This window comes from Corapipo altera, unplaced genomic scaffold, assembly GCF_003945725.1.
Source record: "Corapipo altera isolate COAL_440 unplaced genomic scaffold, ASM394572v1 24b, whole genome shotgun sequence".
NCBI classification, from domain to species: Eukaryota; Metazoa; Chordata; class Aves; order Passeriformes; family Pipridae; genus Corapipo; species Corapipo altera.
The window spans coordinates 8,074,709-8,096,122 of record NW_020884888.1 but is presented as its reverse complement, the minus strand read 5'-3'; the positions used below and the strand labels follow the sequence as shown (position 1 = coordinate 8,096,122).

General features: G+C 37.5%; 1 protein-coding gene and 1 long non-coding RNA gene across 4 annotated transcripts in view; one reads left to right on the top strand and one right to left on the bottom strand.

Annotated features, from left to right (window-relative positions):
• The window catches only part of RPRD1A (regulation of nuclear pre-mRNA domain containing 1A), a 44,679-nt gene extending 24,832 nt beyond the window's left edge, over positions 1-19,847 (top strand). Inside the window, exon 7 of the mRNA XM_027643895.1 lies at positions 14,431-19,847. Coding sequence (XP_027499696.1) covers positions 14,431-14,580 — 150 coding nt within the window. The 3' untranslated portion in view covers positions 14,581-19,847. The remainder of the gene's footprint in view (positions 1-14,430) is intronic.
• Positions 4,955-8,207, bottom strand: LOC113947389. Of its 3 annotated transcripts, XR_003527702.1 has the most exons (4): positions 8,009-8,207; positions 6,559-6,669; positions 5,901-6,086; positions 4,955-5,609 (listed from the first exon to the last, which is right to left on the bottom strand). It is a non-coding gene; the product is annotated as an uncharacterized LOC113947389 (long non-coding RNA). The 3 variants fall into 3 exon arrangements; XR_003527701.1 differs by having other exon boundaries at positions 4,955-6,086; positions 8,009-8,188; XR_003527703.1 differs by lacking the exon at positions 5,901-6,086 and having other exon boundaries at positions 8,009-8,186.
• Positions 19,848-21,414: the final 1,567 nt, after the last annotated feature.

The following is a 21,414-nucleotide window of genomic DNA, read 5'->3' as shown; positions in this document are numbered from 1 at the left end:
TAATGACCCATCACTTTATTTCTTCTTTTCTGCCCTATCACTTATACTGCATTCTCCTCAAACCATGGTCACTAAGAGAGCACTGAGAATGCTGTGTGTGTATAGAACCTCCTTCTTTGCCTCCCTCTGCTTTGTCTTTGCTATCCTACATATCCAGACTTAACAGTGAAAGTTGAATCTGGTGCACTTCATTGCCCAAAATTTTAGTGTCAAGATGAAGCCAAGTTAATTTCTAGATCTGTTCTACAAACATCATAAAATTTCCCATCTTAAGGTACCTGTTTTCTGAGGGAGATAATTGACATCCATCAGAACCATCCATAGTGAACCATGTACAAAAGGTGCTGGCTTGTTTATAAGCTCAGTGTATTTAATAGGTAAACTTGGCGAGCTGTGCCATCATCAACTTTATTTTGAAGTATTTGGCACCAGAGAAAATCAGGGGTTTTGTTGAACTGAAACTCCATGGGTGGCTTCCAGCCATAGCTTTTCAGTCTTACTCATCTACGATGATTCCATAATGACTGATGTAAGTGAGAGATACTGCATGGGTACCAGCAGATCATGGTTTCCTCTTTCCCCACTTTCTGTCCTCTGCCCTAGGAAAGCTAGGTGGTGGTGATTTTTGTTGCTGCTGTTGTGTTTTAAACCACTAGTACATTAAAAAATCTTTAGTTTTAGATGATAAAAATCTAGAAACTGTACCACTCTAATTAGTATTGCATATACTGACTGTTTAAGCAAAACAATTTAGTATGCCATCTTGAAAGCCAGGCATTTTTTGTGCTTGCTGTCACAGGTCATGTGGTTGAATTGAGTGCCATTTCCTCTACAGAAACTCATTGTTTGGTGTAGGATGATATTAGATGCAACCTCTCTACAGAGAATTAAATTCTGTCTGCATGTATACCTATTAATATGCCATAACACAATTACTGTGCTTAGCTTATCTGAAGACGTAGAAGGTCCTTATTCATAATATTCTTATCTGTGGAAGAAATCAGGCATTCTTGCTCAGCAGGGTTATCTCAAAGCATTTTTATTGTCAGGCTGAAAGATTGTGGAATAAAGCAGTGATGCAGGTGCAAACCTAAAGCAGAAAGTATGGTCACTACACACTGGTTTCGTTTTGAGGAACCTGCATGAACTTTTTCAGACAACACGTTCCTCTCAAAAACTAACAATTCCCAGTTTTCTGGATTTCTTGTACAGTAGTGCTGTCTTAGAACACAGCAACAAGAAATTTAACATGACAAGGCTATCTTCCAGAAAGCAGTATTTAAACCACTACTCTTTTGGTTTCCTAGCTAGCTTCTCACCTATGGTTTATATGGATTGTCAGAGCATTCCCTTGCTGCAGTGCCTGTAAGTGAAAGTCATCCTGATGTCATTGAAAATGTACTGGGCTTTTCTTCAGCAGCTGTTTTGTACCCATGTTCTCAGCATTTCTAGAAAGAATCACCTTGAAACTTCTTTTTATCTCCTGACTGATTAGTGTCTTCTGCTTTGTACAGAGTGAAGAATCTAGGCCAGTTTTCTGGAACACCAAGATCTTCCTTTTTTCCCAGCTCACGCTCCAGTAGACCTATTATGCTTTGTGCTAATCCTTGAGTCCTAGAGGGATGCTGCTTTATTATTGGGCTTACTAATATTATTGGGCTTTACTAATGCTGGATCATGCAACTGCTTTTAAGCCAGGTAGTTGAAAATTATTGTGTTGATGCATATGTAAACCACAAAATTACTATTAGCATAATTTTTTTTAAATCTAACAGTTCATGATAGAGAAGGTTCCTGTCACTGTGCTGACTAGGAGCATTTCACTTATTCCTTTTGTGTCCTCTGCGCTCTATGTGTTCATTTACAACTTGGCAAATATCCTAGCCCCAAATCCTTGGATAACAGCCACTAGTAGTCAGTGGAAAATTAATGTTTTTTTCATGCATCATGATCAGAAAAATTGTTCACACTCAATAGCAGCTATAGGCTTTAACTTATGCTTCTGTTAAACAGCAAACAATAATGTTTAGGCTTCTGAAGGTAAAACTGTGTGGGCTGTAGGATCATATTGATCACTTGAACTTCAGGTTTGGATTGAAGTATTCATTGTCTTCTGGTGTCTGAATAACTAACATTCAGTTAGGTAATAACTAAAAGAGTGAGAGAGTTTACAGAAGCTACTTTTAAAAATACCGAAAGTGATAAAGACTGAGATGTATACAGTAGGTTTTAATGACCTTCAGTTATAAAATACTGAGTATAAATGCCGGAATTGCATCTTTCAATGTAATTGATAAAGGCTTTGCATTTAAATATATATTTTCTAATTTAAGAAATCTTAATTGTATTAGGTGATTTAAGATTTAGAGCAAATTTATTTTCTGCAGATGAGCTAGTACACAAGCTTCAATAGGAGGAGAGTGCTGGAAAATACTGAATTTCATTAAAGCTCCAGTAAAAACAAAGCTACTAGTGAAGAAGGTACATGCATAGCCACTGTTGTGAGGGTCAGCAGGAAGGCTGTCAGTGCTGCTGTGGGAGGGAGGGATACTCAGCAATTCTGACAATGTTGTGGGTCCAGAGTTTCCTTGAAATAATTTCTGCAGAAGACGTGTTCTATATGTCCCTCAAAATTTTTAATTGCAGAAAATGTATGCTGCTGCATACAGACTTATTTGTTAAAGCATGTTGTTCACTGCTTCATGGCACATGTGTGATTAACAATGCTATTTTTTCCAACATTGGGGCACGTAGCATACTTTTATGTGATGTCACACAGCTTTTGCCATGTTGCACAATAAACTTTATCCTCCGAACTTCAGTTGATCTGGCAACATAATGAAATATGCCATAAACAGTTGCAGCTTTCCTCCTCCACATGAATGACTGTGGAGAGGGTTTTTTTGCTCGTTTAATTTGCTACTGTTCTCTTAACTCTTCTTGATAATGTAGCTGTGAGCAAGTCACTTTCCCTGAACAGTGACAAAAGCATTGTTTTGTAGTTTGTTCTTTTTAACTGTGAAAAGGGGGACAGGTGTGTCTTCCCTGCACCATCAACAGGTACTTACCCTTTCAGCACAGGCTCCTCTTGCTATGTTATTGCACTACTGAAGACTTGCTAGAGCTGGCTGGGAGTCACTGAGGGACATGTTTGGGCTGCTTAGCCATTCAGCTTGTGGTGCCTGGCTAGCTTGCTTTTGCAGAGTGTCACTATAGAAATCACCTTTTACTTTACAAGGCAAGCTCTTTAATTTTTTTTTATTTTTTTTTTAATTTTGAATGCATGGTGACTTGTGCAGTCACTCTTTAAGATGGTATCTTAAATTTGGGCGCAAGTCTTTATATTGTATTATAAGTCATGGCTAAATCATACATAATTTACTGTAAGTGTACCTTGGGTTTAGTGCTGTTCATTGTCATGTTTCCCCCCACCCCTACAAGGGGGAAACATTGCCCTTTTCCATGATGATTGCACTGCAGAGTGACAGCAAAGTGCTCCTAGTACTCAAGCTCTCTACCTCATAGTAGGGTGGAAACATATACGCAAGGGAAATGTATATAGTTCTTTGTACACTTACTCTAGCCTAACACATGTCCTGGCAGGTGGGTTTTGGTGTGCCAGCCAGTCAGTCCAGCTCTTGCCCAAACTTCAGCTGCAGGTTCAGACCTGCTGGCTTTGTTTCCCTTGATGAAGTCCCAGATGTCAGGTGTACTTTATTTTTATTTTTCTTTCAAACATCACATTTACAAGAGGTCTGGAACCATGAGCTTATGGACAGACCAGCCTTAACGGTTTACTGAGCAACTAGGGATAGACAATTAATAAAAAAGTTTTTAAATCGCCCTACTAACTGTGAATAATGGATTTGTGTTCAATTCAGTTTGCCACCGTGGTAAGCCCTTTGCTGCAGCCAGAACGCAGTTTCCATTGCTGCTTCAGGTCTTGTTTTCTCAAGGAATTTGAAGCAGCTCACCAGTGAAATGAGACATATGTTATTATTTTGCAGTTTGGACATTGAATCTGCTAAACCCCATGTACTTCCTTGCTTTCCTGAGACACTGTAAGGCAAAACAAAGGAAAAGTTTCTAGATTCTTATTTTAGCCTGTACAAATGGAAGCAGAGCCTGAGGTTTTCTTTAGAACCTTTGGTACAAATTTAAAGCAGTATCAAGTTTGTGAGAGCAGATTTAGTGGGAATAAGGGAGAAGATTGGAGTGTCTGTCATACAAGAAACCCAGGGTAATGTACTTGGTGAAAATATATCTAAGTGACTTGCATTCTGACATGCAAGGAGCACATAGCAGAAAAGGAAATCTAAGTGATTTATTACTTTATATATTTCTATTTTTTTCAACACTGGAAACACAACTAGTTTAGAAAATACAGTAGAGAAACTGATGAAGAAGAGTAACTGTGTTTAGATGCCTGCTGAATAGTCAGAAATCTTATTCATTAGAATCTTTATCAGGAATATCTGAAATGCTCTGCTTTGAAACAAATGGTTCTTCCCTGTGTTCCCCTCCATCCCAAAATAACACATTTTTTAAAAATTGGATGAAAATTGAAAGAACAAAAGATTTTTTTACATTATTTGCTTCCCTTCCCCCTATAACAAGTCTACTGATTTACTCATGCTGATATTTGTAAATATCATGAGGCAAACATAGTAACACTTATTATGTTTGCCTGGTGACCTGATCTTCCCAAGTCCCTTCATCCTCAACTGGATAGAAATACAGACCTACAAAAGAGAAAACCACACAGATACTCTTCAGAGCTTCTACATAAACCAGCATAATGATTTTAAAGATCGCTTTAATGAAATATAGGTGACTTGAATGGATGAAAGAGGCTTCAAGAAACTATGACATTTTAGATTGAAATGATTGCTAACCTCTGATAGATGTTATCAGTAGGTCACAGAAAGGTGTGCATTAGTGAGGTTACTGCAAGCTGTAGGCTTTTGGGAACAAAATAGTTTATAATGGGAAAGAAGGGTTCAGGAAAAGAACTGTAAATGTCTTTTCTTGTTCCTTTTAATGTTGTTTACTTGTTCTGTGTTCTTCTTTTCTCTGGACTTTTTCTTCTCTGGTTGCTCATAATTTCTACCCTAACAACCTCTTTTTTTACACCCTTTTTGTTATAAAATAAAACCTGCAATTTGAGCAATTTGGAATCTGGCAAATAATGTAAAAAATGTGCATGTGCCAAATTTGCTGTCTGAAATTGATTGATTGGTAAGAGACTTTTACATTGTGAATTTTTCTTGTAATTGCTTTGTGACTTCATTGGTATCACTTTGCTAAGGCAGGTTTTTCTCATCATAATATTTTAATACTAAAGCTCGAGAATAAGCACTTTCTTTCAGTGATGGAACTTTTATTTATGTGCATTGTTGGAAAATTTAGATTCTGATCCTTGTTGGTTGTAGAACAGGTGCAGTTGTTTGCTTGCTTCGCGCATAGTAGAGTTTTCATTGGAAATATTCCCACAGGGCATATGAAGGGCAGGTAAATCAGAATATGTGTTGCTGCTGTGTTGTTCTCCTTTCCAGCTTTACCTTTCTTAACACTTCTATCCCCGTCACTGAATACTACATTTGAAGTATCTATTTCACATAAAATATGAGAAAACCACAAAAATCACCATGCAGCATATCAACAATTTGTCTTACACAACCAATTATTCTTATTAGGCATGTAAACTCTAGTTTCAATTATCAGTTGACACTGAGCACTTTCAAATACCATTAAACAAATCAGGCTTGTGAATACGTATTTTTGAGCTGTAACTTAATGCTCTTCTTTAGAATCCGTGTCTCTAAAATGGATATTTCAACCTACTTAATGAAACTGTTAGAATGAGTGGACAACTGTAAGTGTAATATGGAACTGTCTACCTGATAAAATTCATTAGAGTGTACACATATGAGATGGCCCATGGCATTTCTTGGCTTATTTTGAGAACCATTCTTTAAAAATCTGTGAAAAATAGCCACATGCTCTTCAGGTAAGGCTTTTCTGGGATTGTAAGGTGGCTGTCCTTCACAGCTCTTTCTTCAGGTTGAATAGGAGTAATTTATGAACTTTGAAAACAAAAGACAAACAAGAATAATTAAAAAAAAAATAGTTGTAAGAGCTTGCTCAAAAGGTCCATGACCAGTTTTATGTGGATAGACCTGCACTGATTTTTTAAATGAACAAGGTCAACAGTCTGGGCTCACCTGTAGCTGAAATTTTGGGTCCTCTATCTGCAATGTGTTTATTTCACCCTAAATATAGCTAATACCCAATCTCAGGTCAATAAAACACTTTGAATCAAACTGTTCTCATTTTCTTTCTTGCTCACAGGTTAACATTGAGTGGCTCTATACTGCAGTTGCAGAAGCTATATGCTTTTGCCTGTTTTAAGTTCTCTGCTGCTTGGATTAGACTGCTACTAGTGCTTAGGCTTGCTACAATAAAACTAGGCTTTATGCTTCTTTATGTAGATGTGTCTTTGACAAAAAAAAGGATTTGAGACAGTTTTAACATGGCTAGCAATAGATAAATCCATACCTGGTGACTTGCAGTGGTACTTTCATTCTCAGATTCACTTTTCATCTTCAAAATAAGTACATGAAGTCTTGGCTTTACAGCAATTTCATACTTTCAGATGTCCATTTGTCTCTGTTAAATGAACTTCAAAGTCCACGTTTTTGTGATTCAACACTCATAGCATTAGATTTAGAAAGATGAGTTGCATGTGTGGAATCTGAAGTTGGAACTGATACTGTTGTAATGACCTACAGGCACGGGGGTACGTGAAATGAGAAATGTGCATCTTATACACACAATTTTTATAGTTCAGCTGTTAGGTACAGTAAATATTTGAGCCTGAAGACTTTACACAGCTGTTCTTAAATGCATTGATAAAGGTGTATTTTTCTTACAGACCACCAAAATTTTTCACTCATAGATTCCTTTAAAATTAAACCCTGGTGTCCTTTAATTTAGATTTCCTTTAGATTGTTTGTGGATGATTGAAACTAAGAAGCTATCTATAAGCCTCGAGCCATTTAATTTTATTTATTTTCTTATTTTCAAAACTGTTCTGCTTTATCCCTTCTGCGTCTGTATAGAGTATCAACTTGAGTATTTGAGAGCGCAGTTGCTCAGAATTGTTCTGAAGTATTTGATTGTCATCAGAAGTTCTCCAAAACTTCATTCTGTCAGCCAAGGTTTGAAACTTAAGGATTGAGTATAATTTAAGCATCTCTTGAAATTGCGTAGCTTTGAGTTTATTAATGGCTAATTTTTCAATCAGATAAAAATGCTGTACCAGATAATAAAACACAAGGAGGCCAAATTTAACCTCAAGCAGGTATCTTTCATTTGAGCTGCTGCTCATATCTGCCATCCTGGAATGCTTTAAATTCGATCATAGTCCCGTAGAGATTGTCTAATTAAACCAATGTCTTTATATAGTAATTTATAAATTAATATTCATCACCTTAGACCTTTTATGATTGAATGGAGATAAATATAAACTAAGTAAGCCTAGTAATACTCCTGCTAATTAAGTTTAATCATAGAATTGTCAAAGTTGGAAGCGACATTCAAGATCGTCCAGTCCAACCATCCACCTATCACTGTCTGTGTAGCCCCTAAACCACTAAACCATATCACCCAGTGCCAGATCCAGACACCTCTTGAACTCCTCCAGGGATGGTGACTCCACCACCTTCCTGAAGGCTTGTAAGTTCCTGTTTTCTTTTCTTCAACTTTCCCAAACATTGACCACCTTTTTGTCAACAATGCCACAATCCTCAATAATAAAGCTAAGGACAAGTTTGTGATAAAAAAGTCATATAAAATTATCTTTTATTTGAAATTAAATAATTTATGTTCTTTCTCAAATTAGTACAGAATGGGGAAATCCTTCTTTCTGAGGGGACATGCATTTTGATATACCAAGGAAAATCAACCTCAATTTAATTAAATTACAAGCCTGTGGAAAAAATCTTACTTTTGATATGCTCATCAGAGATTTCTTAAAACATGGCTAACTTCTATGAAGAACTTCTCTGTCAGACAGTTTTCTGGTTTGGGCTCAAGAAGGCCTCTGCAACTGGAACTGTGTACAGTTGTTCTCTAGACTGACCATGGGCCACTTGGCTGTTTGCTCTCTATGATGTGAGAGCAGAGAAATTCCATGCATGGGTTGTCCATGGCTCCTATGAGTGTGAGAAATGGACAGGTGTAAGCCAATCAGTTTGAATGCAAAACTTTGAAAAGTGCACATGGAACTTGGCATTAGAAGCTTTGGAGATTAAGAAGGAATCCAGGACTAGAAATTACAGTAATGAATGGATTAGGAGATCAGCTGACTGAGAAGGGAGTGACCAGCCAGAAAAACGTAACATCATGTGGGACTCAAATGAGAGGAACTGGAATTCATTTCCATGATCTCATGAAGGTACTATAAAGGCAGAGAATAGAGACAGGCCAAGTAGAGGACTGGGGAGAAACAGGTGTAGTGGGATCACAACTATAGGCAGAATGATAAGTGCAGATGAGGATTGGAGGGGAAGGAATTTAGACATGGAGTCAGAAGAGGTGGAAATGGGAAGAACTTGGCAAAAACCAGTTGTGATTGTCTGTATTGTGTGTGAATGCAGGCACAACAGGAGTCTGAGAGGCATTGAACATCCTTGCTGGACAAAGGTTGGTTCCAGTGTTCCGGGAATGGAGATGGAGACCAGGAGTCAAGACTGCAGTGAATGAGATTTGAGATGCAGTTTTAGGCTGGAAGGAGCTGGACAAAGAAATTGCATATTCAAGGAATGGGAAGAGTAGTTTGTGACCCTGTGGAGGATTTTGCATTTTTGATAATCACTCTTCAGATGGGAAACATCCTGATAAAATGCTTTGTTCCTATTTACTACTGTTTCGCTCAGGATTTTGTGATTTGAAGACCTGCAGTGTATTCCGGTCTGTACCACAGCATAACAGTTGATGGTAGACAAAGTCACATGATCAAGCTTTCCCCAGATGTTCACTGATTTAGTTTGTGGATTTCATACTTCTGAGTTCATTGCTTCCTGTTGCTTCATTTGCAGACAAGCTGAGGAGTCTCTAATACTTTAACTTAATTCAGAAAATTGATTTTGAAGTTTTAAGTTCATGGTAATTTTAAGTACTGAGAAAAATGGGATACCCAGAATTAGACGATGCATTTCATTTTGATCTGTTAGCTCAAAGGTTTCTGAAGACTGAATTGTGTTTTGTAATGGTGAAGCATGCCATTAGAAAACCTATGAGAATATTAGTAAATCTGCACACAAAATAATTTATACAGTTAGTAATGCCTGGGGCAATGAACAGAACAATAAGGAGTAAACAAACCAGTCACTAGGTAGGTGTGCTCATTGCTTATTTAGCTCTAAATGTGACAAGACATAATAGAAAATGGTTAGATATTAACATACCAAAAAGTTGCAGTTTTCTTCCAGAAATCTGTTTTCTAGGAAATACACAATGTGCAATGGAAAGTTAACCAGGCCAGTCCTTTCCTAAGCTTGTCATAACTGTCCTTGGTTTTTCAACCTTGTGGGAAGCATATAGATGTGTTCAAACGCAGTTCAGTGTCTTAAATGAAAGCTATTTCAGGGGTTTGTTTGTCCTTAACACTGGTAAATAGATTGAGCTTTTAATCATACTGCTGAAGAATAAGGCATGCCAAATTTTAAAAGGCAGCACAAAATTTCACCCTGCTCATTTGTTTTCCAGGGTAATAGGCTTATTTGGCTCCTTTAAGTGTAGTTGTCGGTCTTCCTTGCAGAAAAATACCCTGACTGCATGAGGCATTTGATTTTAACAAAGTGGAGTCTATAAAAAAAATACTGTGATTCTGCACTTCGAAATGTAGATATCAGGTTATCATATAATATTTACTTTCATCTGAACCTTTCAAAAATTCTAGTGGTTTCTGCACTGTTGGGCACAGCATGTGAGAAGCCTTGCGCTGTGACGCAGCTCTGACGTGTGCACCTGAAACTGGAAGGTTGTAAAGGGCATACAGAGTCAGAGATCTCAGTTTTAAATATGGTGTATGTACAAGCTGTGGATGTCAATGTACACACATGCTCTCAACACCTTAAAAGCCTTTTAAGCCTTTTTTTTTTTCTGTACTGAAAGTATTGATTTCCACCTTACTTTTCTTTCTGTAGCTAATAGGGGTGCAGATTAAATACTGGTCTTCTGCAAACTTTTTTATTCTTGCTTTGCTATACATTTCCTACCACACAGTATTTAAATGCATACCATAGCCTCAGTGATCAAATGAAGGTTCAAAGTCATATCAATATCATAAAGAGAAAGCATATCCATGAAATTTCAAGTTGTTTTATCTGTACCGCCTTCCTACGGTAATTGCAGAAATTTTATATTAAGATCTATTTTAGTTGGAAGGGAAAATATTCTCTTCAGCCTGTTTAGCCTGCCCACATTTTTATTATTTATGATGTCTGTAGTGTCTAATAAAAAATTATTTGGCTTTTTTGCCCGGTGCTTGTTTGATAGAGAATCACTGTTAATCTAGATGCTGAATCCATATGTTGTTGGCATTGCTTTCACAAAACATCCATATTCTACACTGACAAGTAATGGTAACTGTAGTAATCAGTGGGATTCTAATGAGCAAAATAAGTTCTTCTAATTATCTCATAAACCTACTTTTATGACTGGAAGTACAAAAAATTATTACTTGAAAGTGGTGTTATCTTAAACCACTGGAGAAATTGAAGAGACTTTACTTCTATACATCAGGTTGCCCATAAATCCCAAGAGTAGGGTTCTCCACAGGTAGGAAGGAATGCAAATTATTCTCAGTGTAGCAAGACAAAGCATCACACTTCTGCCTGTCCTTGACTGTTTGAAGTAAAAAGCTTGAATCTTGCCTCATTTACACAGGGATAATTGGAAGTCTATCTTAAAAATCAGCATAATGAAAATGAAATTCTCCATGAGGATTTCAACTTAAAGTTTTCCATTTAAAAGTGTCAAAAATATGGTTGAATTGTTATTTGGTTGTATAGTGTACAGCATTTCTAATGGAGCAGAGATATCAAAAATAACACCAAGATATCCCCATTCCCATGACTCTGCTTTAATTAAGTCACACAACATACATGCTGAGGAAAAAGGTTATCGGTACATGTGCATGCTATTCTGATAAAATAATAAAGCCTGTACATGTAATGAGTATTGTTGGTAATGAGTACTTGATACTTGTATTCCAACAGTCCAAGACTATGTAATGCCAGAACTAGAGTAGCAACCTTAAAATTATACAACCAAACCTTTTCAGAAGTCACTAGTGATTTTAAATAGAATCAAACTATGAAAAGGATCTGTTTTGAAAATACCTCAAAACTGCTGGGTCACTGCACTTGAAAACCAACCCTTTGAACTTGCTCACCGGTCATCAAAACTGGAGATTTCCAGAGATTTCTAGGATGGTTTCAGGTGTGTCATGGGAAAAGAGGTGCTCTGGATAAGGTAAATAATTTTTCTACTTGTGGGGGAGGATTGCTATGAACATCTAACCTGCACTTTCAATCTCACATATGCTTTGGATTAGCAAAATTGGATTAAAATTGCATTCTGTAGCTTAACAATAATATAATGAACTACAAAACCTTATCTGTTTTTTTGGATTTTTTTATTTACTATAGTTTTACAGTAAAAACTGAGCAAACTTTTTCAGGGTTCTCTGTTTCTGAGAAGACACAGGAACAAGTTTTGACTACTGAGGGTGTGCATTATGCCAGAAGTGTTGGCGAGAGGAAGATGACTGTTTTATGTGGGAGACTGAATGTATGAGAACATTTTCCTTAGTGAAAAAAAGGAACCTACTGTCGGTAATATTGATCAAGCTGATAGTCACTAGGCAACAAGTGCCAGACAAAATTTATGTGGAAAATGCTGGAGATCAGAAAAGTGATGTTGTTATTGAAGTTATTTATTATCAGCTAAAGGGAATTTTAAAGGAGTCAAGCAACTGACAGTCTAATATAAGGCATGTTTCAGGTTTTGGAGTAAAGTCTTGCAATAATATGGCTTCTAAGTCTGTCACGAATTGTGCATATTTGGCGAGCATCAGGCTTCAAGCTTATAAAGGGATACTGATTTGTTGCTTCACATTCTTCATTGATGGAGAATAAATTTGGACAGGATTCAGCTGTTTACAAGAATTAACTGCTGGAGAGATTTTATAGTTACTATCTTTTACGAATTTTAGGCCTTTTGAGTGTATTGATTGATTAATATTCTGTGTATTGCCAAGTTGGTTGTTTTACTAAACCATGCAACCTGAAAACTGTCTTTTCCTTTGACATTAAAATCTATTTCCTAAAATAATAATCAGGGGTATATCTCTGCAACCTCAATTAAAATGCCTAGTGAGAAGGGCAAGAAGTAGCTGGCAAAGGACTATGCATCTTGCACAGACTCAGATCACTGAGGCCTCTCAATGCTGCTGTAATATTATATATGAATGTATATTATATATGAAACAGTTAAGTATTTGTGACCTTTGGGCATTATTGAAAGGATACAGTATCAGGATACAGACCTTAATTTCCACAGCTGCATCCTGAAGTCATTTGTACCACAGAGAACATTTTAGGCCATGGTGAGCAAGTGATGGTTTTCATAGGACCAAGGGACTTGTAGTTGTAAGACTTCTTTGGTCATCTGTATCATAACAGGAATGTTGCTTTACCCTGTGTACTGTTACCAAATGTTTACAGTTCCACTGACTGGGCATCTGTGGTATTTTCACTGTGTTTAGTATCTTGTAAGACTCTGAACTGTATGTAATATTTGATTTTGAAAGATAAATTATATCAAGGAATTGATGATCCTAATTTAGGGACACTTTGTTCCTCTCTATGTAAAGATTTAATTATTTTTAATTATTTTTAAATTATTTATTTTTATTATTTTTACCTTGTTGTTAAGAATTTATGATATCTTGTGGTTCTTTTACTGCCCTTGGTAAGAAGATCATGCTGCTGCTAGTGGTTGCAAATTTTTTTTTTTAACGTGTGTTGGACCTTGTCTAGTAATCTTGATCATCCCCCAGGTGTGTGGGGATACACTTTTACTAGTGTATTGGGTGCTATGACCAAAAGGTCCTTTTCTTTGTCCTTCCTTATTTTTCCATGCTATTAACAGTATAGTAACGTTTAAAATTATCTTTAGATAATAAACAGCATGATTGCTATCTCTAGTAGACATTTGCACAGTGTTTGTATACTTGTTGGAACTTTCAAGTGTTTTGGCACTGTTGCAGGATGATACAGAGTTTTTTCCCCACTATTATAGAAGTGGTTATAATCATGAGATCTTGGTTATCCATGTGTTGATTGTCCAAGTTGTAGGTTAAGTATTTGTTGTTATTTCTAGCCATTCCCAGCTGCAGCAAAACCTGCAACCACTCTAGAAAGCATCTGCATTTGATGTGTTGTGAATTATGGTATAATTTCATGAAGCACCACTTTACCTGGTAATGCTTAGCTGCTTCTGCTTTCCAAACTTTCCAAGTATTTGAAGTTTAAGTATTTCTGTGAATTATACCTTAATCTTCTTATATTTTGGGATAACTTTTCATTTTATACAAACTGGTATTCTTCTCCGTTACGTATTATGTTCTTAATAGGTGAGCACTAACTATATTTCAGTGCACTGATTTACATTTTTAAATAGTTCTTGTATAATGTTGTTTCAAGTGAAAAGTGCCTCATGATCATGAAATATTTCAGTTATGAGTAGTATTCCAACACAATGTGAAATCCTAAGTTTCCAATTCAAGAAGTTTCTCAAAGCTCAGGGTTAAATGCATAAATGTACTGATGAAGTATGTTTTTTATTAAAAAAGTAATACAAAATTGTTCAGCTTGGGGGGGCGGATCAGCAGGCCTGGTTAGAGGATATTTGGTTGGTTGTTATTCTTTCATCAATATGAGATGAAAATAACTTCTATGACATCAGTAAGTTTATTCTCCCATAGTCTGTGAGTGGTAATAGCGTATGTGTACGAACTATCCATAATAAAGTTTTAAGAATAATTCCATTTTACTAGTTACATGGAAAAAGCCTATGGCTGTGTTAACTGGGATTGTCTTCCTTGTTTAGCAATTGTGTACTTACAATTCAAAGCAAAATAATGCCATGTCTGTGCTTTTGAAGTCAGTTGCTGAAAAAATGCTAGATGGATGCCTCTGTCTCCAAAATAGCCAGTTTTCTGGCATCTCACCTGTTGAAGGCTGTTTATCTAACTTGCAGAAGGAATACTTAATTTGGAAATTAATTACTGTCAAGTGCAGTAAGTAGTAGGGATGGTATTAGCAAAAGAACCTCATATTGAATTCTTCTTTGTTACAGGAGTACAAACGGAAGTTAGCCAGAGTGTCCCAAGTACGGAAAGAACTCAGGTCAAGGATCCAGAACCTGCCTGATCTCTCACGACTTCCCAACGTCACAGGCAGCCATGTACACCTACCATTTGCAGGAGACATCTACAGCGATGATTGATTACAAGAACATCCTTCCATAACCTCTGCTTTTCTGTGAAATGAGGGGTAGGCCAGACTGATCGGTACTCTTGTAGTATTATTTTTGTATATTGTTGGAGAGTGTCAGTAAAAATACTTTAATAATTTATAAAAAATGGTTTAAAAAGTTGATTTGTTTACTATTTTATTGGCGAGTGAACATAAGGGTACATTTATAAAAGTGGCATGTGTGTCTGTTACACTGAGGAATTAATGATTATCTTATCTTTTGTAAAGATTTTGGTTGGGTACCCTGTAAAAAAACTTGCTAAGATTTTTCTTATGTACCCTATATTTAATGTAGATCAACATATAACGAAGACATAATTCTAACTTGAGGCATTTCCATTGCTAGTGAGGAAGAAAAATGTGGAAATCACAGGCTTGTGTTTGCAAAAAGGTCAATGCAATTTAATGCAAAGTTAAAAGTGATCTTACTGTCTATTACATTTAAATTATCCACTCCCAAAAAAAGTAAGTTATTTTGAGGTAAATGTTAATAACCAATTTTCTGTTGGAAAACATAAGTCGTTACACTGAGCAGATCTTTAAATGACTCAAAATACTGCAATATTTTTGTTTCATTTAAAAGTCATTGTGTAGAAACTATACAATTGACCAGTTTAATTATGTTTCGAAATTGTAACTTTTTACAGCTGCTTAGTTTCTAAATTGAGGGACCATTCATTTGTACTCTAATCTCTTTCCAGAACATGTGTCTCCATCTAAAAAGGTTAATCCCAGAAATGTGAAGCTATTTTAAAGCTTTAATTAAATTGAAAGGTCATTCTCTAAACTGTCTCAATTGCTAAATGCTCATTATTAATGTTTGGCAACGCTACGCACCATCCATACATGAAGCAAGATGATGATACAGCTGTGCTGTACATCCTCTTCCACTGAGAAACCCTAGAGGCCAACATGGGCTACCAGCTCCCCACCTTGACCCACCCCAGCAAAGATTTCTAAATCTCGATCGTCTTTTTCTCACACAATAGGAGGAGACAGTTCAGACCTGTGTATGAGTCAAACAGTGGAAAATTATTGCCAAGTTAACAATCTCCTCTGCATGGCACAAATATGGTGTTTGTCTACAAACAGCTGAATTTGTGAAGAATCCTTGTTAGTGTACTATGCATCAGCTACATATCTCAATGGCATCAAAGTACATTGTGCGCCGGTGTCGTCTAGAGCCTTATATCTTTGTGGGTCTGATGTGCCAGGCCATTGGATCCACACAGTCCAATAGACCCGATTATCCCTCTCCTCTACCTGGCTAGAGGCAGGGCCCCTCTAGTTCTGGTTGTGGTACTCATTGCTCTCTTACTATAAATATGACCTGGAGGTCCCTTCAAGAGGATCGCATATAATATCATCACTTCTTTACCGTTTGGAGTCTTGCCCATGAGAGACTGGAGCAACATTTATCCTTGAAGAGTTTCTTCTGGTAGTCATTCCTCTTTTCAATTCACGTACCCAGGCTGCTAAGGAAGAGGTGGGTTTTCCATCCCACCTCCTCATATCTTTCCCATGCTCCTGAAGGTAAAACCATAGATTATCTCGGGGACTGTACCCTTCCCTTTCTCCTTAGCTGGGGGATGCTGGCTCCTGGTAGCAGAGGCTCTCATTTGTCCTGATGAGATATGGAGGATTCCTTCCTTAAATTCCTCTCTTAGCTTCTGGTGGCCCTCTTCAATCTTCTCTTCCAGGCTTCGGACATGTTCAGCCAGTTTTGTTTCCACAGAGGAGATGTGGGCTCGTAATGGGGCGGTGACAGTGTCTTCATAAATCCTGAGTTTACTAACCAATGCACCCACCTTGTCTTCTCCCTCCTTCCATTGCAACATTGCTAAGTAATGGGAATATATTTCTGGCCCTGGCTGTGCAAATTTTAACCACATCTGGGATGTGCACTGTACGCGGTCTGGACTTTTAGGGAATCTTTCATCCTCTGAAAAGATTATCTCCAGTACAGCTAATTCTCTTGAGCATTGGATACCTTGTTCCATCGTCCTTGCTGCACATGGAGGTCCCCCTTACAAAGATATCTCTCCCTTACACTTGACAACAGTCGCTGCCAGAGGCTGTTTCCTGCCTCTTTACAATCCCCTGATTAATGACCATATCTCAAGACAGAGATCCCAGTTGCCTTGCTTCACTCCCATCTAGAATTGTATCATTAACCGTGGCATCCCAGATTCAGAGCAGCCATATCAAAATGGACTCGTTTGCCTGTCACATGAACTCTCTCTGCAGCTCATGCAGATCACCCAGGTTAGGGACCGAGTGGATGATTTCTGGCTCTATTTCTTCTAATGAGCATGAAGGTCCTGCCTCTTCCCCGTCACCCACTAAGCAAACTGATTTAGTCTTGGATGTAGTCTTGGATGCTCTTTTCTGGACAGGGGCGACTGCTGTTGGTTCAGTTTGTCCTTCTGGCTCCACAACGTGGATGTCCATGCATGGACATCGTGCTGGTTAATTTGCTTTGTTTTACCTCTGGCTCAGCCGTGGTTTGTGTGGACGCAGTGCCTGTTGATTTGTTTCCTTTCTCCTCCTCCTTAAGGTACTGTACCATACCAAGCAGTGACTGGTAGGCAGTGGCCAGGGCCCAGCATGTTGCCGTAAGCTGCCCATCTCTGAAGCTGTCAGAGCACCTTCCTCTCACGTATCTTATTGCTCTAACAGGGTCCTGCAGTTGTTCAGGGGTGAATTTCCAGACCATTGGAGGAGAGAAGCTCTCCAGATACTGGCCCATGTCCTGCCACTTTCGATGCCACTTAGCATTATCCACTCCCAGAGCAGGCCTCCAGGCAACTTCCCTAGAAGCTGCCCTGGGCAGCTGCTGCAAATGACCCATTATTAACAGTCCATCAGAAATCTCATACCGGGTGTAGAATACACAGTTTTGGTTATACCCACGTAGCGATAAACTGGTCCTGGCCCCTATAACTAGGACAATGGTTGAATTCCATCCATGGAAAATTTAATTTGTACCCAGAGGTACAAAATAAGTACAGTGACATGGCTTGTTGGACTGCATTGAAGGATCTGTCTTGGATACTCAAAATCATAGGGAATTTTTAAACAATCTTTTGCTGCCTTAATTGAAAATAATTAGAATAATGAAGTTGTATGCTGAATTTTCTTGATCTCTCGAGGGTTTTAAAAAAGACATGACACTTCACTAGATTTGTTTTTCCTCTTCATAACTCTTAGTGGTAACGTTGTTTATCTGCAGATAATGTAGAACTGATAAAAGAATGAGGAAAAAACGTCAACTACTTCTTGATGTATATAAGTTTTAATTTTGAGAGAGTGTTATTTTCTGGATATATTTTTCTTCATTTTACGGTGAAATTGTTTGCTTCAAGGAATTTTTCACAGCTGGGGTTTTGGAAATGATCCCTCAATATTCCTTTGGAAAAGAGGACTTGTGGAAGGCAAAGGTCACTCTTACAGCAAGTGTTATATATTAGTGACTGAATGGTACGGTTTTTTTTTTATTTATATGGAAAAGGCATCAGGTATCAAGTAGTTAGAAGATTTATCTTGTGACTGTAATAGTATAGCAGAAGATAACATGGTACGATACAAATGCAGTCCTGTAGTGTCAAAAAATACCTCCAAATTCTCAGGTTCCAGAGCTTAATGTACGTACTTCTGACATCTCAGGAAGAAAAGGGGCTGGGTGGGGAACGGTGAGTGCCTAGGAGCTGGAAGGGAGAACATGCCTGGGTGGAAATGTAAAGCAAACTGAATGTGAACTTTCATCCAAACAGAAGTAACTGTGAAACTGGGCAGCACAATGGTTTAGCTGTAGGTGGGATTTACAATAGAACTGCTTCGGTTGCATTACCACCCTGGGAAAGAAAATGTGTGGGTATACCCTGCCTGCCTCTTCTAATGTGGTCTGACTCTATGCAGACCAGAATGCCCACCCTACAAAAGGCACAATTATAAAATATCTGAACATTTTTCATCTAATAATAAAAGCATAATAATTAGATTATTTGCTTCGCTATATTGCACTTTTATTGAGCATTCTCTGAAAAAAAGCAAAGAGATTCCTGCAGCACTTTGCCATATGAGAATGCTTATCTTGGAGGTCACTGGGACTGCTTGTATATTCTAGTGTTTGGAAGCTCAAGCTGTGTTTTTTGCAGAATGTTTTGAAAGATATCAGGAATATTACCCCAATTCTGTGGTTTGAAAAATAAATGTGAAGTCATTAGTTACAAAAATTACTATTCTTAGAAATTATGTTTCATTACTCCTTTTGGAAATTAAACTACAGCCTGCAGTAACATTAGCTTGTCTGATTCACTGTTAATGTTTGTATTAATATATTAAAACACCTCTGTTAATCCCTAGCAACACAACCCAGTCTACATGCTTATTATGTATTTATCTGAGTAGTCTTCTGAGTGTCAAACTGAGAGCTTTCATTATGACAAAATTACATTCCTGTTTACCTGAAGTTTAAAAAGACAGTGTGTTAAGACTTCCACGGACTAATGCTGCTCTCACAAGTCAGTGGCAACTCAGTCTGGTACTTTGATGATGACCCAAAATAGATACATAGGATGCAGTAGCCAGCTGTGGAGACAACTATGGAAGACGTGGAAATCATACACAGGCTTGATTGGCCCTCTACAGAAGTGCTGGATGTCAGCCTCTTGAAACATAAGCAAATAGATCTGTGGGTGTGGATTTTTTTCAGTGGGAAGATCAATGAAAACCAGCACATCTAAAATTTGATGGTTACTTCTATAAATATTTAGGTCTGGTTCTCTTCATTACTCATGCATATAATCACAGTGACTATTCCTGCAAGTAAAGAAGGCAGACTCAAATGTAGTGTCTGAAGTGGAATTTTTTTTTAATGAATGACCAATTTTGTCTTGGCTCCTATTTCAGTGTGTCATTTATCTTGATTAAGTAGTAAATCTCTTCCATTGTGTTATTTACGAATCTAATTCAGAATTCATATTTACAATATTTAAATTATCCTACTAAGCATGATGTTTTCGTGGGAATTTGCAGAAGTTCAATAGCACTCGTTATTTGTTTGCAACAAAAATAGATTCATTTGTTAAAAGCTAACAAGAAAAGTTTGAAATGTAAAGATGTTTCATTATTGTGCTTTTCTGACAGAACCTGTAATCCTTGTGTAATTTATGTCCTCAGAATAACACACCTGTATGTACGCTCTTTCATATTTAATAAAACATTGTTGTAAAAACATCCTTGAAATTATTATTTATTGCTTGCCTACTCAATCTCATGGTGAGAAATGGCTTTTATGTAAATGCTTCCTATACTTACGAGTCAGACAAGATCTCACAATGATGATGCTGAGGAAATAGTTGATAATAATTTCAAGGTTTATTACTTTCTGTATTTTATGTGACAGTTTTCGTTGAGGAAGCAGTGCATTAAAGGGTCTGAGGTCCTATCTCTAGAACTGTAAATTTTAAAAAATAAGCTACTGTTCATATACCATCTAGTTTAGCTGAAGTTTGCTGTTAGGTGGGGATGGGTGTGAGGGAACAAGTTGGAGTATGTCACCTTGAGGCTCCCAATACTCAAAAAATGGGAAAGTGGCTCAAACTGATGTTTTAAAGTAAAACATGCTTTAGTTGAGCTGGTTACATTAAGACACAGTAACATTTTTGATATGGTATGATGCTATTACTGCCAATGAGACACACACCGTTGCCTACACAGGATTTGTATGAGCTGGGAAATAACTCTCACTCTATACTTAAATGCCTGTATGCAGGGCTGTATGCTTAACAGAGATCTTCTTGGTTTTGCTTTACAAAGTCTGGGTGAAGTTCTGCCCTCATTGAAATCAGGGAGGGTGTTTCCTTTCTGGAGTTGTTCTTCCAGCTTTTCAAACACAAACCAGTGACGTGGCCTGGCAGTGGTTTGGCGGGGAGGCTCAGGAATAGTCTCTTGCAGCCAACACTTAACCTTCGGTGTTTCACTGAGTACAGGAACATAATGTATTCTGAAGGGAAGAGTGCATGGGATGCATACATGTGTGTAATTTCTGCATATATATATGGAGCTGATGTGTATAGGTATTTATATACCCATATACATTATGTACAGAGATATGTAGATATATATGTTTTTCTGTATTTTTGTGTTTTTCAATACACTGTTTCTGTGAAAGTCCAATAACAGAAAAAGACTGTTTTAAAGGCTTAGGAAAAACATAAAAGCACTGGAGGTCATTTCTACACAGCATTTTTAAGCACACTTGTAAGACAAGGAAAGGCACGTACTGAATGACCTTTTTTAATTTTTTTTCACTGAATAAAGTCTTATAGCTTATAATAACGATCACTTTTAACAACACAGCTGGACATACCTGACAACTCTGGTAATTTCAAAGAAAAAACATGTTGTTTGGAACAAGACAAGACTATATTAACAAATAGCGTCATGCAATAGTGATAGATTTGGAGTGCAGAATAACTGTAGCTTGGTGCCTGCCACCCACAATACACTTTTTGGAGACACCTAGCTTAGACATCTATCCTGTGGTCCGTGAACAGATTGCCCAGTAGGTTTCTCAGCGTGCTGGTTGTGCCCCCCTCACTGTCTTTTATCCCTTATCTGTAGTTTTTATCCAAAAGGAATGCACTCTTGAGACCACAGGGTGGTACGTAAGAAGCACAGTAAACAGGGACAATTGGGAGGTGTGCTTTGATCTAATATTAATGTTGGGGCACCTTAAAACACAGCAGATGGTTTCACATAAGCCTCATAGGAAGCACAGCAATAGTGTAGCTAATGTGTG